The sequence below is a fragment of the Ruditapes philippinarum genome, unplaced genomic scaffold, assembly GCF_026571515.1.
Source record: "Ruditapes philippinarum isolate M1 unplaced genomic scaffold, ASM2657151v2 ctg2146_1_1_1_1, whole genome shotgun sequence".
NCBI classification, from domain to species: domain Eukaryota; kingdom Metazoa; phylum Mollusca; class Bivalvia; order Venerida; family Veneridae; genus Ruditapes; species Ruditapes philippinarum.
In genome coordinates, this window is record NW_026859194.1 from 75,687 (window position 1) to 91,461 (window position 15,775).

The 15,775-nt window shown below is 30.6% G+C and overlaps 2 protein-coding genes across 2 annotated transcripts; both read right to left on the reverse strand.

Moving 5' to 3' along the window:
• Positions 1 to 405: 405 nt before the first annotated feature.
• LOC132755568 (uncharacterized) lies at positions 406 to 3,765 on the reverse strand. The gene is made up of 6 exons (XM_060746454.1): positions 3,505 to 3,765; positions 2,908 to 3,041; positions 2,441 to 2,529; positions 1,928 to 2,052; positions 675 to 837; positions 406 to 455 (listed from the first exon to the last, which is right to left on the reverse strand). Exons 1-6 carry the CDS (start codon positions 3,700 to 3,702, stop codon positions 406 to 408), a joined length of 759 nt encoding a protein of 252 aa, XP_060602437.1. The 5' UTR covers positions 3,703 to 3,765.
• Positions 3,766 to 8,963: 5,198 nt separating this feature from the next.
• LOC132755573 (uncharacterized) lies at positions 8,964 to 15,234 on the reverse strand. Its single transcript, XM_060746458.1, has 7 exons — positions 15,161 to 15,234; positions 11,936 to 12,200; positions 11,530 to 11,663; positions 11,042 to 11,127; positions 10,585 to 10,727; positions 9,798 to 9,960; positions 8,964 to 9,193 (listed from the first exon to the last, which is right to left on the reverse strand). Coding segments are annotated over exons 1-7 (843 nt in total). The 5' UTR covers positions 15,163 to 15,234; the 3' UTR covers positions 8,964 to 9,143.
• Positions 15,235 to 15,775: the final 541 nt, after the last annotated feature.

Sequence of the window (15,775 nt, forward strand, 5' to 3'; positions counted from 1 at the left end):
ATCTAGATTTTTAACGACTAGTTTTGTTATGGAACAAGCATTATTTGCTTATAATTATTAAACACTATTTGAATCGAAAAAGTTTATTTAAGGGCAAATTTCTATCAGATGAAACATTGCTATTCATACAACAGCAAGTTTTAGTGTGTAAGCAGTTTGGTTAATATATGACATTGATTTATTGTGGAAAAAGTACCAAACGGTTAATGACAAATATTTAAATTGTAAGCAGGAATAAAATTATTCTGTACAGTTTCATAACAATCTTTTATTCAATTAAATATTTCAATTTTTTTGTTAAATACAAAATTGTACTTTGTCACCATAGTTACCAATTTACAAAACAGTATGCTGTTGTTATATGGCCATGTCTACAGCAATTATATTGTAAGGACTAGGTCAAAACTATCCCGAAACTCCTTTTTCAAAGGCATCTGTTCCTGGTACGGGGCATGCTAAATAGTAAATAAAAACCTAAGATGTAGTAATGTTTTTTTTCACTTGAAACTTTTATAGCAAGCACTTGGTAAATATTTTATAAAAACGTCTTACTTTTTATAATAAAATATGTAATATAAGACTGCTGGACCGCTGACTTGAAATAAACTCTTTGCTAATAAAATCGTATTTGTAATTTATATACATGTATTCATATGAAACAGAAGTCATAAAACCTGAATTTCTCCACGTGTAATATATCTGCGGCTGTGTATCGTCAACAAACAATTGTCCTAAACAGTTTTTGAGGTCGTCTTCAATCTGGGACCAAGGGATGTCATTCAACCTGATTGGTCCTTCTCGGATACCTTCGTTATTAGTTGGAGTATCACGTTGATCCTTTGACAACAAAATGATAAACTTGATTTTGTTTTGTATATTTGAATGACAATTCGTAAATTCTCACATCCATGAGTTAATACAGCAACGGTTGCTCCAGCCAAATAATGTTAAAACAAAAATAGTGTTTAGATAGATTCTCATCGGTAAAAATAAAAAATAAAAATGCATAATAAAACAGGTAGTTCATGGACCGGATTATGGAGTACAAATATCTTTAGGCAAAAAGGAATGCTTTCATTAAATCAAATAAAAAAACAGCTAACTCTAGTTACATAGGTTACCGGTTTTCAAGATCTAAAACTGATCCCGGCCTATGTTCTACTATCTTACTTAAAAAAACAACGTTCTTTTATCCCCTTTAGATTGAAGACCAATATAAAGTGAGCAACAATATGTCTTAGTAAAAGTATCTCAATAAATGGCCTTCCCAAAATATTTGACTAAGTATATTTAGCAACACGTCTCTCAGTACATTAAAGGACAAATATATATTTGATATTAAGCAAATAACCTTCTTTTATCCTCGTCAGTTTGAAGACCAATATTATGACACCGTCTATGTATTTGTAAAAGTGTCTCAATAAATGGCCTTACCAAAATATTTGACTAAGTAGATTTAGCAACACATAACTCAGTTTACTCACTCGTATTTGAAGACAGATATATCTGTATCATGTTAAAGAAATTCTTGAGAGTCATAAGTTGGCATTTTTAACTTTTCTTGCTTTTTAAAGTTTATTTTTGTAATGTAATTAGTTGGAAAAGATTACATATACTAATAGATATGCTCACAAAAATACAGGGAAGTAAAATGTCTTATAAAGCTTTCGTTATTATGTTACATGCAGATTAAATATTTTTAGAAAACAATACAACTTGTTACCAAAACTGTTTACCTACGACTTAAAGAAGGACTTTTCTTTTTCATCTTTTTTATTAAAAATTACCTTCGTTTTAAATACAAACTCCAGTGCTTCACTTTATAATATAATGAATGTGTTCACTTTGTATTTTTGTACATTCATAGTTTACAATCAATCGTTTAATCGTTACTATAAATTTGTGCAGACGAGATGTAAATAAATACCTTGGTCATTATATGTGTAAGAGTACTTGGACATCTCCCGTTTTCTATTCTCTGTGATTCAAAGCAAACGTGAATGATGACAAATTTCTCTGGATCAGAGCTCACAAAGTACACAATCATATTGTCTTAAAATATAAAGATGAATATTCAAATGAAAATTTTAAAGATGTTAATGAAAAGTTTGAGCTTAGCTAAGCTAGTTTTCGTGATAAATCAAGACTTTATTACAAAAATAGGCCTGCAAAATCAACCCAAGAATGTAAAATGTTTCTAGAAATAGCGTAATTATGTATCAGAACAATACCAAGTTTTACAATGAATTAAAGCTCAATAATACCTTCTTTCCTGAAAACTATCAACAAAAACAAATTTTATAGTTATTTTGAATATCGAAAAATACCATCTAGATAAAGAAGTGAAATGGTGAAAAACATTTTCGACCTTATACTGTGTTTCGTCACTTATCTACGCCTCAAAATTTGTTTCAAAGCGATAATATATAAGTATATGTACCTCCAAGAGGACCCTTAAGTATGACACGTGCATTGTCAATTCGAGCGAATAACCCATCAAGGAATACACATCGGTTTGCAGCGGTATTCCTGAAATGATAATACTAACAGAAAATGTTGGCAACTGTTACAATCATTTGATTTTCCCTCAGTTCTGAAATTGTTAGATGGTAATAGTTAAAACCTCGTTATCATAGATGTGACTTAACGAATATAAGAACAATGACAGCAAAGCTTTGCATTTGAATCAAGACGTTTGACATTTATTCCTATTCATATTTGGAAATACTACAAAGGTAACAATCTGTTTGTTACAATCGAGCATACAATATAGTATACATGGACTTTGGTGCGGCAAACGTTCTTCTAAAATTCAAAATTAAACAAACATTTTTATAGTTATACTATTATATACCATTGTATTATTAATTATTATATTATATTATAATATATTATATTTAAATTTACCAAGTACTTCCTCTTCTCCTGACATATGTATCATTTACTGAAGTCCAAAGTGCAGATAGCTTAAAAGATGTCCCTGGGACAACAGAATCGTCATTGTTTATTCCATAGATGTCTACTAAATCTCGCCCATCAATCTTTTCACCAGAATGAAAAATAAGCTTAACATACAATATTTTATGATACAACGATACGTACTAACACTTATAAAGTCTATGTAAAATGCATTATCTACAGTAAATAAAAGAATAAAAACATAGTTTGATTTCACATGAAAGTGTAAATTTAATACAACTTTTAAAGGAAAAGTTATTTTGATCACAAAGCTATATATTTGAATTGTTTTTATATCATCAATTCATAGTCTTTTATATTATCAATTCTATAAAACGTTGCTTTAAATCATATACATAGAGAATTTCAGAAATTCAAATTGATTTTTTAATCCAGCTGATGAATGAAAAAATGATAAAGAAATTAGAAACAATGCAGTCAATATACCTAGAAATATAGATTAAGATTTCGTTATACATCTATATCAAGAATACAAAAAATCCTTAAAAAAACGATACTAATAAAATTTAACAAAATTTACGTTACATGTTGTTTGAAATTGTCCCACGAAATGACACACTCATGTGATGGAACTTTAACACCTTTCTCTGCTGCTTGGACATCTTCCTCTTTATTAGGTTTAAGTATTTCTGGTGTGGTGCCTTTACTTACTGGCGTTGTAGTAGGTGAGTAGAAATTGTGATGTGAAAGAAAACGAGGGTAGAAGAGTCTTGGGCTTCTCATTCTAAAAGTTGCACCATAACAACATGCTTGTGAAAATAGTAGTATGAAACAAACCGCCGACCTGTTGGGTAAATAATTCTAGATATAAAAATATACTAAAAAAGCACTTAGCTGATAAAGATCTCGAACATGCTAATAATGAACATAAGATAACGAAGATTCACTTTGAATGTTTTCATAAACATTATAAGAGAAATAATTGCTTCCGTTCACTATTTCTTATACTAGCTTTAGAAGGATTTAATATTCAGAAAAGATATATGAACCATTTATTAAATTGCAATAAAATTGAAACCAAGACTTCTCTCAGAGAAGTCACTATCTTATTTACCTCTGATAAAACAAATAAAACAATATTTAAACAAGTTCGATTTATAATTGACCAAAGAAGAGATGGATTAAAGAAGTTGGACCACTTTAGCATTTATGTACATATTTACAAAAATCATAAAATTGTAATTTACAGATTGAATCGAACGAACAGTTCCACTAGTTTACCATATGCGTTTACCATAACACTGGTAAATACATTGGTATATCAGTTTGACAATGCTTGAACAGTTGAAATTATAATTTGAAAAATGATGGTTACAACTTCAGAGCAAAATGATTTTAAACATTTTTCAACATTTACTGATATAACTCAGTTCAAGCTTCTGGACTCGACATTAATTTATATTCCGTCTTTGATTAACATTAGAATGACGACATTCTGACCTGAGCTCACGGTCTTTTAAAAATGCAATGTTGAGATAAAACAAAATACAGAATAATTTTATTCTGAACCAATTTTCTAATTATAATTAGTCTGATTTACTAAAATGTTTGACGTATATTTTCGAAAAATGAATACAACAGCACCACTAAAATGATGAATTGATTACATATTTTATACGTATAAGTACATCATATTCTTTGATATTTTACTTTCACTTTGTTATTTGCCACTTTGTTTATAAAATTAATAATCAATTATAGTTAAAACCTAGCAATATTATCAAATACTTACCCTAATGAACATACGATTTATATTAGAAAAAGTAAATTAATTAAAACATTTAGCAACAATAAAATATACTTACATATTACTATGAAGATTCATTCCAAGCTTTTATTAGCTAGTTTCGTTTAAGAAAATTTACAACTACGAAATAAAGGCAAACACTTTAACCTACTTATTTTTCAAAACCGCATTTTTTATTTTTTGTACTCTCCCACTTTTACATTTGATTGTACTGTCCCACTTTTACATTTGAAAGTCAAATACTTTTAAGGAAAGCTACTTGTCAATCGGTAGCTTCTTTATTTTTTTTTTTTTATTTATTTATTTATTTATTTTTTGGTATTTTGAGTCATTTCTAAAAGGCCCAATTTATGAAGTTGGTGATTGTTATATTTATTAAGGCCAACCATGTAATTATTTAATAATTTTTGTGAGGAATATCGTTCAAATCTAGTCAATTATACATTTTATATTGTTGCGCTCTGGCCGGCTTAAGTATCTCTTAGTTGGTTTCAAAGGGATCTGCTCAAGTTATTTCTGGACAAAGTCGGGGGAGGGGTGGTAGTGTGGCTTTAATACGGCTAAGCTTAATCGGAAGTTTCTAACTTAAGGGTTAAGTTACCTATACCTTCACTTAAACTATTTCTTTTATAAGAAACACTAAGATTTAGTAATTTTTAATGTTATTATTTCTTCAGTATTTATCTAAATTATCATATGAGAAATAAATCCTATCAAAAAGTCAGCAAAACACATATGACATAAGCAAAATCCAAACACTAATTTAAGCAGTGCAGTATTTAAAATTTATCTGTGTTAAATTAGCTTAATGTAATTAAGCTCAAAATTGAGAACATATATGTCAGCAAGCCTTAGTTTAAACAATAAATTCCTTACTTCAAAATGAAAACTTTTACTTTTAAATGACTGATAAAAGATTTTTTTATAAATGCAAAAGAGAAAAAAAACACATTAAAATAGTGAAAAACAGAATCCCTAAAGAAGGTCAAGTACGGCAAAATTGTAAAATGTTTCAGGCTCGGTTTGATTCAGCCTGTTCATGGACGGTTATTGAAATTGCAAGTTACTGTCCACGCCCCTTAGCACCGGCTTAAGCAGAATTCAACATTTAAACACAAAAATGGTGAATTTTTTAATTTAGAAGCATCCGCAGATGTGTTCATACGGCGGCTATCATGGAACCTTCAATGTGACACAGTAGTGTCATTCCACAAAAAGCGGCATATATTCCCAAGTAAAAGAATGTGTGTGCCCTAAACGAGAAATTAATGAGCGGAACTAAATAAAATGGAATTTTGAAAGGGGATCAGAGGGAATGAAGCCTGCATATCAGAGATAAGACGTCAAAAGACAAATTTAAAAAGCAGGCAACATATCCTAAGGGTGATTATACAGTATTTATGTAGGAATACTGGAACCACTCAAAATGAAAAAGGCCAGATACAAGAAACTAAAAATACTATGTAAAATATATACACAACAATAATGTCGTGATGAACGATCTTCAATGATCAAAAATATAACATCGTTGATTAAATGTACGGGGAGACTTTTAACAGCCGCCACACGGCTCAAATAACACGGATGTGACAATAAAATAGTGAAAAACAGAATCCCTAAAGAAGGCCCAACACGGCAAAATTGTAAAATTAATTTAAGTCAATAAAGTTGACTTACAATTGCAGAAAAATTTACTTTCAAAACCCAAGTTGAAGCTCAAAATCTCGGCTGATTTTACAGAAGCTTATATACTCCTCAGCTGCATACTAAAATGATGTGTGCACACACAGTTTGACTGTGTGCACTCAATGGAACTCTGAACACAACCTAGAATTTTTGTGCAAAATGTACAATAAAACATGGCTGCCTGCTAAGAGGGATGCGCTTTACAAGCAGTTAAAGTTTGTACTTAGGATGAAACAATACTGTTAAGACATTATTAGTTCAGATGAATGCAAAAGTGAGTGTAAAAATGATTTCTTTAAAATTGTATGATGACACTCCCTGTACTTGCTAAAATCTTGACAAAAAACATGTGTTGGCATAGTTCTAAAAATAGCTTGTTTACAAAGAATAAATACGGGATGTATCAATATCTGGTGTATTCGCTATAAATCTCTTGTAATAGAAAACTATCACCGAAAACGTGGATAACTATTCAAGTCTATGTATGTAAAATACATTCTGTAACATAAAAGGAAACTTTGCTTTCCCCAAAGTATAATACTTTATTATGACGGTTTATCAACATTTTAAACTGTTAGAATTTTTCCTTATAGATTATAGTATTGAGGTTATTTTAGGTGTATTGATTCAATTATTTTGAAATAAGATTATATGTTTCAATTAATCAAAACTGATGAAACCTAAACTATGTATTTTCACTTTATTGCAGCAGGTTTTAAATGAAACATATCTAGATATTAAATTTTAAAGGCAAGTTAAAACTGTGGACATGGATGAAACAAGACTGGTATACATGAAGTTGTTTGTTGCGACAATGCTACTTCTGTTATGCCCTCATATGGACAATCTTTAATATCTTTAATTGACAGTCTGATCTGGGTTGATCGGCTGATACAAAGTTGCATGTTTTGCGTAACAATACTGTAAAGTAGATATTCAAAAGAAGAATTATCAATGTTATAAATTGCAAAAGCTCTTTTATGATTACCACAGCTTTTTGAAATTGCAGAAGTTTAACAGCTCCTCAATAGTAATGATGAGAAGAACACATTTTCCTACTCTCTGGAAAAAGATCAGTTTCTTGCAAACGTGAAAGCTTTTAGTACTGGTTAATAAATTGACAGCCTCCCCAGCAACGATGGGGTGGCTCTGATGAATTCAAAGTGGCTTACTGCTGTGATCCAGAGGGTAGACTGATTTTGACGGTAGACTACACCACCACTTAATAATAAAGTGATAACGACCCTTGAAATATTGTTTTAAAAACTAGAAAATCTGAATAATAGCTGTTATATATTAAACATTTGATAAAATTCAACATTTGTCTGCTCAGATAGTTTATAGTTGTAATATGCTATGTGCATCTTCCTTAATGTGTACTGTTGTATAATCACGTGCAATAAGTAATGCATTACATAATTCATCAATTAACAAATATTATTATTCATGAATCAAATACAGAAAATTATTTCTACCGTTTTTGTACATTCAAGTTCTTCTCTTAATATAAACAGCGATTTATACGTCTTCGTCCTCGCCTGATCATTGATTTAAAACTAGTCTTCTTCCTTTTGTTTCTTTAACAAATCTTAATTACGAGGAATTATCTATTAAAGAGATAAAATGCTTGTAGCAAGAATCTAACGGAGACATCGTGAGAAAATCAAAGTACTTTGTGGAAAAGATAAAGTAGTTGTATGAATGAAACCCTGAATGATGAATTATTTTAATGTGATTACTTATTTACATAGGTCTTGGGTCAACGAGTCATAAAAAACAGTTGATATCGATACACCTCAACTCAAATAGATAAATATCTGGAAAAAGTGATCCCTCGAAAACATTAAAAACAGCAAAATTACATCTTTACATGAAGGATTATGAAAAAGTGCGACATCCTTCAAGCCCCCTAACACCAGCTTGAGCGGTGAAAACTTTGACTTTGCAAAGATTTTGTAAAAGAAAAAGCCTGACAGGAGTATACGTATTTCTTTGTCTTATCGTACATTGAATATTTCATCCATACAATCAAAAGAAAAAAATATTTATAATCGGTTTATTTCCTTGCATGACATTGACGTCGTTGTCATACTATGATCATTTTTAATTCAACCTAACAATATAGAGGCGTATTCACAGTATTAATATGTGAGTAAATGTTACGAGTATAATTGTATATTCATATTTGTAACCAAGAGACTAATTTGTTTTTAATCATTTGCTGTATTTTCTGACACTTCTTTAATATACAGAGTGGACTCTCGCCGAATTTGGAATGTAGCTTAGTAAGTTATATTCTATCAAGTAATGAAGTAAAGCTTCCGAAATGCCAAGACTTTGTCTAAATACAAACAAAGACGTTTCTCAAGGCATAGCATTGTTTCGTGTGATGTATTTATATATATATGTATTTTGTTTCATTTCAAGAGGAATCTTTGTAAAAACTTCAAATATTGTCGAATGTTTGCATGTGCTTAGCTACAAAACGTTTTGGTAAGGCTAACAAGTTGAGAAATAACTCTGACTAGTCAGAAAACAAAACAACGACAAATGTGTTTGAATTTTATTCGTTCTTAGTCAAGGTAAAATGCTATACAAAATTTGACTTTACGATGATCGAAACTCAAAAGGTAAGAATGACAAGCTGAGATGTAGTGCTGTTGTTAAGTTTCTGACTACAGAAATTAATTGTGCGAATACAAAATTATTTAAGTGTTGGTTCAAAACTCAATTACATCATGGTTCCTTCTTCAAACTGTCGTGTGAGTGGTTTCGGACAATCTACAATGAAAATATATATGATTAAATAGATATATAAAAAATAAATCGCTTGCATTTTTTCAGTTCCTTTTACGTACCGTACGAGGTTAATGTAGCCATTTATGTCAAGTGTTTGTGTATACGTATTGTACATATCAAACCACTTAAAATCGAAACAAGGTTGATCGTATGCAGATGGAAAATGTTAGCATGTTTACTGCAAAAATAAAACTGACAGTCTGTTGTCTATTATTCGCATAAATAAAAGGGAAGCGGGGGCCTAGTGGTTAACGTGTTTGCCTTTACTTCAGGTTACCTCAGGGATGATGGGTTTGAACCCATTTTTCCTTATATAGCACCAGTGTGATTCAGATAAATTGCAGAAACCAAAAATTTCATATCTTTCCGGATACTGCTTGAAGTGTTAAATTCTTCATATCTAGCTGGTTGCTTAGACGGTACCATGCGTTAAACACTGCCGCCAACAGAAATCCCAAATCACACAAGCCTGCAACATTTCATAGTTTTGGCGACCTTCCAACTTAAGCGTTTTTAAATTCACTCTCTATTTCACTATCTAAATGTAATCATAGTATTTATTATACTTTACAGGAGGTATCCTTACCATCTTTGTCCCAGACCCAGCTGATTTGTGGTTCCGTTTCATCCACAAACTGTTGTCCAAGACAGTTTTTGAAAGTTTCTTCAATCAGCGTCCAATGGATATCATTAAGAATTATGTCACCTCTTCTGATACCATCGTCGCCAATCTGTGTTTCTCTTTGATCCTGATTAATATAACAACAATAGTGAGCGACTTTCATTGAACGGATCCTCAACATATTTTGCTACTTAAACACCAAACAGACACGTAGGACTGGGCCATAAGACACGTAAGAACGGAGCAACAAAAGGGAGGGGAATCATATAAAGAGAAAATAGATGAAAGCACAACGTTAAATCTAGATGGAAGACGATTAAATTCTACTGAGTTCTATAATGTCAGGCAACTAACGTTGTGTTTTCACTCCATATACATATACATGTAAAAAAAACTTCCAGATATTCAAGAGAACGTAATGTAGATATTGTCACTGTAGTCGATTAGAATTAAGTGATAACAGGTTGCTGAAGTTGCATGATTTCTACAATATCATAGCTTATGCAATGACAATGTCATAAAAGTCATTTATATCTTTTTCTTTATTTCAAAAAAATGGCATTAGGTTAAAACATAAGCACGATGCATGTCAGAAGAAAATGTCGATATAACTGCAATGTTTCCAATCTGACCACCGCCTATCACAAGAAAATATGCAGCCTTATTAGATGTTATGTTAGCTCACAATGTTTTTTGAAGTATATATATAAAATAAGTTCTAAACACTGCTTGACTTTGTGGGAAAAGTTACCTTGAGCAATAGTAAGATCTCTGAGTTTGGACATCTTCCCCTTATACTTTTGTTCGTGTCGTAACAGATGTAAAAGATGACGTATCTCGATGGATCAAAACTAACAAAGTAATCAACTCTGCCTGATGTCGCGAAGAGATTGCCTGAAGAAAAAAAAGATATTAGTGTAGCATTTAATATGTTACATATAGTCTTCAACAATTAATGTCAAATGCCAGTGATAAGAAACATTTGAACAGTCACGTATACGTAATGACTGATCATGCAAGAAAAATAAACTTTATAATTTAGTACGAGACGATTCATCCTTAAATTGGTCCTTATTAGCCAGGCTATCCGATACAAATCAATCTTAATGATTATTAACGATAGTTAACAGTTATTTAAGCGATTATGTTATGTAGAACCAAAATCATTTTCGTTTTATACTTCAAACGTTATTGATGTAAGTAAATACCTCCAGCCGAGGCAAAAATTGCCTTTTCATTATCAACACGTACGAATTCACCGTCCGCAAACAAACATCTCATTTCAAAGTCGTCCCTGTAAAAGACAACCATTTGAAATTACATTCCATACAATAACATTATGATTATCAATTCTTAGTAATTAACATTTATAACAAAATTGATTGGACCTTATAGCTGTATTTTAAAGATTTATTAATAAAGCTGTTAGACAAAAGTAAATTTTCACCGTACCTTAATGATAAAAAGACAACAGTAAATTTTCACCGTACCTTAATCATAAATTAAAAACGTTGGTCATGAAATATAGCAATCATTTATCATTTGCTTAAGATCGGCATGCACTTGAACAATCAAAATGAACAAATGTCTGACAACTTGTTAACTATGAAGAATCAATAAGCTTTAAAGTTTGAATATTATTTGAAAACATTATGTATTTAAATTTCAATGATTTTCCTCAGGTTACAATATTTACCACAAACTTCCTCTCCTCCGAATGTGTGTGGAGTTGACTAAGGAAAAGACAACGCTGAACTTAAATGCTACCCCTTTGTTAATCGGATAGTCATTGTCAATAGAGTACGGGGAGTGCCAGTCCATCTCAACAACCTAGAGCAACAATTTGATTAACATCAGCAGAGCCCTAGATATTGTTGATTAGAATACTTTTTACTTCAACTATTTCGCGTATTGTGTAAAATAAGAATATTTGATACTCGAGACATTAAGCTGAATACAGTACGAGAAATAGCAACATCAAAGTACTTCTATACGATTATAAATTGAATTTAAAATGAATTAATAAGTCATTCTCAAATAAAATAGAGAAAGTCAAACATTCTGCATGTACAGATTGGCCAAAGATGAATGCAACAACTCACATGTTCAACAAACTGGTCATATGAAATAACGCATTCTTTTGGCGGAAGTCTGACACCGATTTCAGCTGCAAAGAAGTCGTCTTCATCACTGATGGGCATGCTTGCTGGAGGTGCCGTGGTCGTCGTCATAGGCATCATTGTAGTTACTCCATACCCTGGGTGATATATTGGGAGTCTATTGTGTATGCGGCCGAGCTGTAAATGATTTACTATTCCAGCGCCACTACTGTATGACAGCGAACCAAGCAGGATTAACAGCGATAACCTGTAAAACATTTTTTCTAAGTTCAGTTGAATACTTTTGTGCTGGAAACATAGTAATAACTTCACGAGAGGACCTTGCAGTACCTCCGACATAACATAGATATGAAATATATTTTTGTAAAAAAATACAATTCAATTTCTTTTATTATCACATTTCCATGCCGCTTTTGCGACATTAAAAATGGCATTGCACGGCCGTGAATATATTTTGACGTGACATCATAGTGTAAAGACAAGCTAAATGTTTGCGTTATACTGCAAGCGCGTCAATAAAAAATGTCTCTGTTTCAACGTTTTCTTTTTGGTATGTGAAGAATAGAATATTAAATTCGTGTAAGTTCTTTACTAAATTTATTGAACTCGTTGAATAAATAATATCATTCAACTTGTTCAATGAAGGGTACAATTATATAAAATTATTCAACTTGTTAAATTAAAATCAATATTGCACTTACACTCTTTCAATATCCTCTATATGCAAGTCAAGTTAGAAATTAATCATATATAAGATCATAAAAATATTTTCTATGCTCTTTTTGGGGTTTCATATGGCTCCAAAGTCACCAACGTTCTAGTTAAACGTTTTATTCGAAGCCACAATTACTATTATGCCTGTCATTAAGCTTGTTACACTTAAATAGCTAGTATTCCCCCTTTGCCGACGTATCAAGCTTGATATTCGATCAGACCGACCAAAAATTCAACCAAATACGACTTTGAAAATAATCCTCAAATCTTATTCTAATTGAACTGTGCAACGTTGCCTGCTGAGATATCATATTTTTTAATTCTTTAGAAATGTCAAAGATGTGTTTTATATTGTTTCAATAATAAATTAAGATTAAATACTGAAGGAAGTAGCGATGAACGTGCAGTTATGTGTTGTAATGGTAACGCATATGTAAACAAAGCAGTACTTTGCAGCTCAATAACTGATGAAATTTTCAATTTAATTCTTTTATACTTTCATTCCGTATTTACATTATATGATCACGCCGTGATTATTTGTGCCGTGTGACAAGCTAAAGTCTCGCAGCCGTCATAAAAATGTTTAGTTTCACGCTTGGATGTAGATGAAATTATTGTTGTCTTTATATTTATTGAACTGTTGATATTTCTAGTTGAGGTGGTACAATATATAAAATATAATGTTAATTAACAATCAGATATTGCCTTCCTTTTAATGTCTTTTGGCAGTCAAGTTGATTACCAGGTTCATAATAGTTTCTTAAAAAATTCTATTTTATTTGTTGCATATGTTTCCGTAGCCAACGCTTTAATACTTGACAAGCCCTTCATATGCCTGTCATTAAGGTTCCATGATAACCCCTATGATTTTTTGAAATTCATACAAAATACTTATTCATTAATTATACCAATTGTTGACAGAGCAAATGCAGGATAAGTTAGTTCAAGCATATGTTATGAAAAATTTGTATAATTTTTGAAACTGTAACATGATAACAAAAAATATAAAGATATAAAGTTTTTGACAAACAATTTTTTAGCATGTCTTGGGCATAATGATTTCATGGTTCATTAGTTTTAAATAAAGTTGTACGCTACTAGCTCTATACGAAAAAAGTGTTACATGAAAACATTTGGTGTCTTTATTTATTTTGAACTTTATTAATTAATGTTGTTTCGCGAAAATCTCTATAGCCTCGTAACGTACCACCTTGAACATTTAATGTTGGAGCTAGATAATTTTGTTATTAAAGTTGGAAAGTTACAGTTGGACTCAAATTCATGCTAATTTTCATGAAATTTTTGAAAATATTTTTGAAAAGTAAAATATTGTGAAGAGAACAAAGAAAATAATTTACATATAACAAACAGCACTTGCAATGCACGTAAATTACAAAATAAGCAAAAAAGCCCTCACTGTCTTACTGCGTTATTAACGCAGTAGAAAGAAATATGGTGATTAATACTGCAAAAACAGCCAACAAACATTACAACATTTTATTAATATTTCTCTATATTTTGAAATTTGAAAGACTTGATTAACGTCTAGCAATAAAAAATGATATACACTTCATAAACTACTAACGAAAGGAAATTTTTGATAAATTATTTTAGTTGTTGGTTTGTATCCGTCATTTATTGAAGATTATTTCCTGGTAAACTTTATCATGTAACATAAAGATATAAAACATTTATAAAAAGGATTCAAGAAAAATTAAGTATCATATTGCTGTAAACACCTTAACGCTTCAGAGTTGTTCTGTTTCCTAGTACTTGTTTTATTACCAAATTTAAACGAAGTTATATTATTTTTACAAATTAATACAGAACATAAATGCCATTTATTATATACTTATAAATGAAATATTGATAAAAAGTGATGAAATGAAATGCGTTTTTATTTTCATTTTTCACATATTTTCACTGTATTTTTTTATTTTTCACTGCAGTGAAACATACTTCTGCATTTTCACTGGTGTCTTGCAGGACTGCTTTCTTCTAAATTCAGCAAAAACACAAAATTTAAGGAGAATTCTTTCGAATTGTAATGTCAAAAAAAGAAGAAGAAAAAATATAAATAATAAACAGAAAATACAAATTGTGGTATGAAAATTATCATAATTCACTAGTGGCTACTAGTTATATTTTCATATCACTCGATAAAAATGAATCTTGTATTAAGAACTTTTTAATTTCCTGTATATTTTTAATGCAATCCATTTTTATTTATACTCTTAATCCCATTATTTTCATTTCCTTATGTATTCATTGTAACTTATTTATCTCCTTAAATTAAAATTCTAACTGTGTAAGCTATGAAAATTACAGCAAACATGAAATAAACTAAAAAAAAAACCTGTCAACTGTCCAAGCTTTTGCAAAAAAGTCCAATTCCATTACTCTCTTTCATTCCAGTTATTCCATTTTTAAAAAAATCATTATATCATAATATTATGAAATATAAAATCTTAAGGAAGCAAAATTTTAGCCTACATTTTAAGTGCGTATCCATGCGCTCTTCGTATGTAAAGAGAATAATCGCACTTGCAAATCTCGATTATAAATATATTGCATTTCCTTCAAATCCATTTCCTTAAACCCTACAGCAAAATTATCAATATTACATGTACTTTAAATATTTCTGATCTTTTTTATTTTGTCTATAATATAAATCATGACAAATCGGATGTAGTATGTGGTTTAATATATATATGTTAGCCTTCAGGATCGGCGATTGTCGACGTCTTTCGTCTTTGTTTTATGCCGTCTGCAGTTGTTTTATATAATACTCACTCTAAAACAAAATAGATGATATACCATGTAATGTGTTTTACTTGTCTTAAATAATATGGGGGGGGGGGCGTTCGTTGCCAAAATTCCAGACATGTAAAGTGTCCCTAAAAAATAACTTTTAAAAATGCGTAACTTGTATGCCTACGACTTTTATTGTATCCGTGCAAAGCACATAATATGCCTCGTAATCCAATATTTTGATTGAAGGTTCCCGCCTTTATTTTAACAAGTTTACATATAGATCGTAACAACTTACCTAACATAAAAGACAACAACACATTTACAAGTTCGTTCTTTAATTGCATTAAATACATA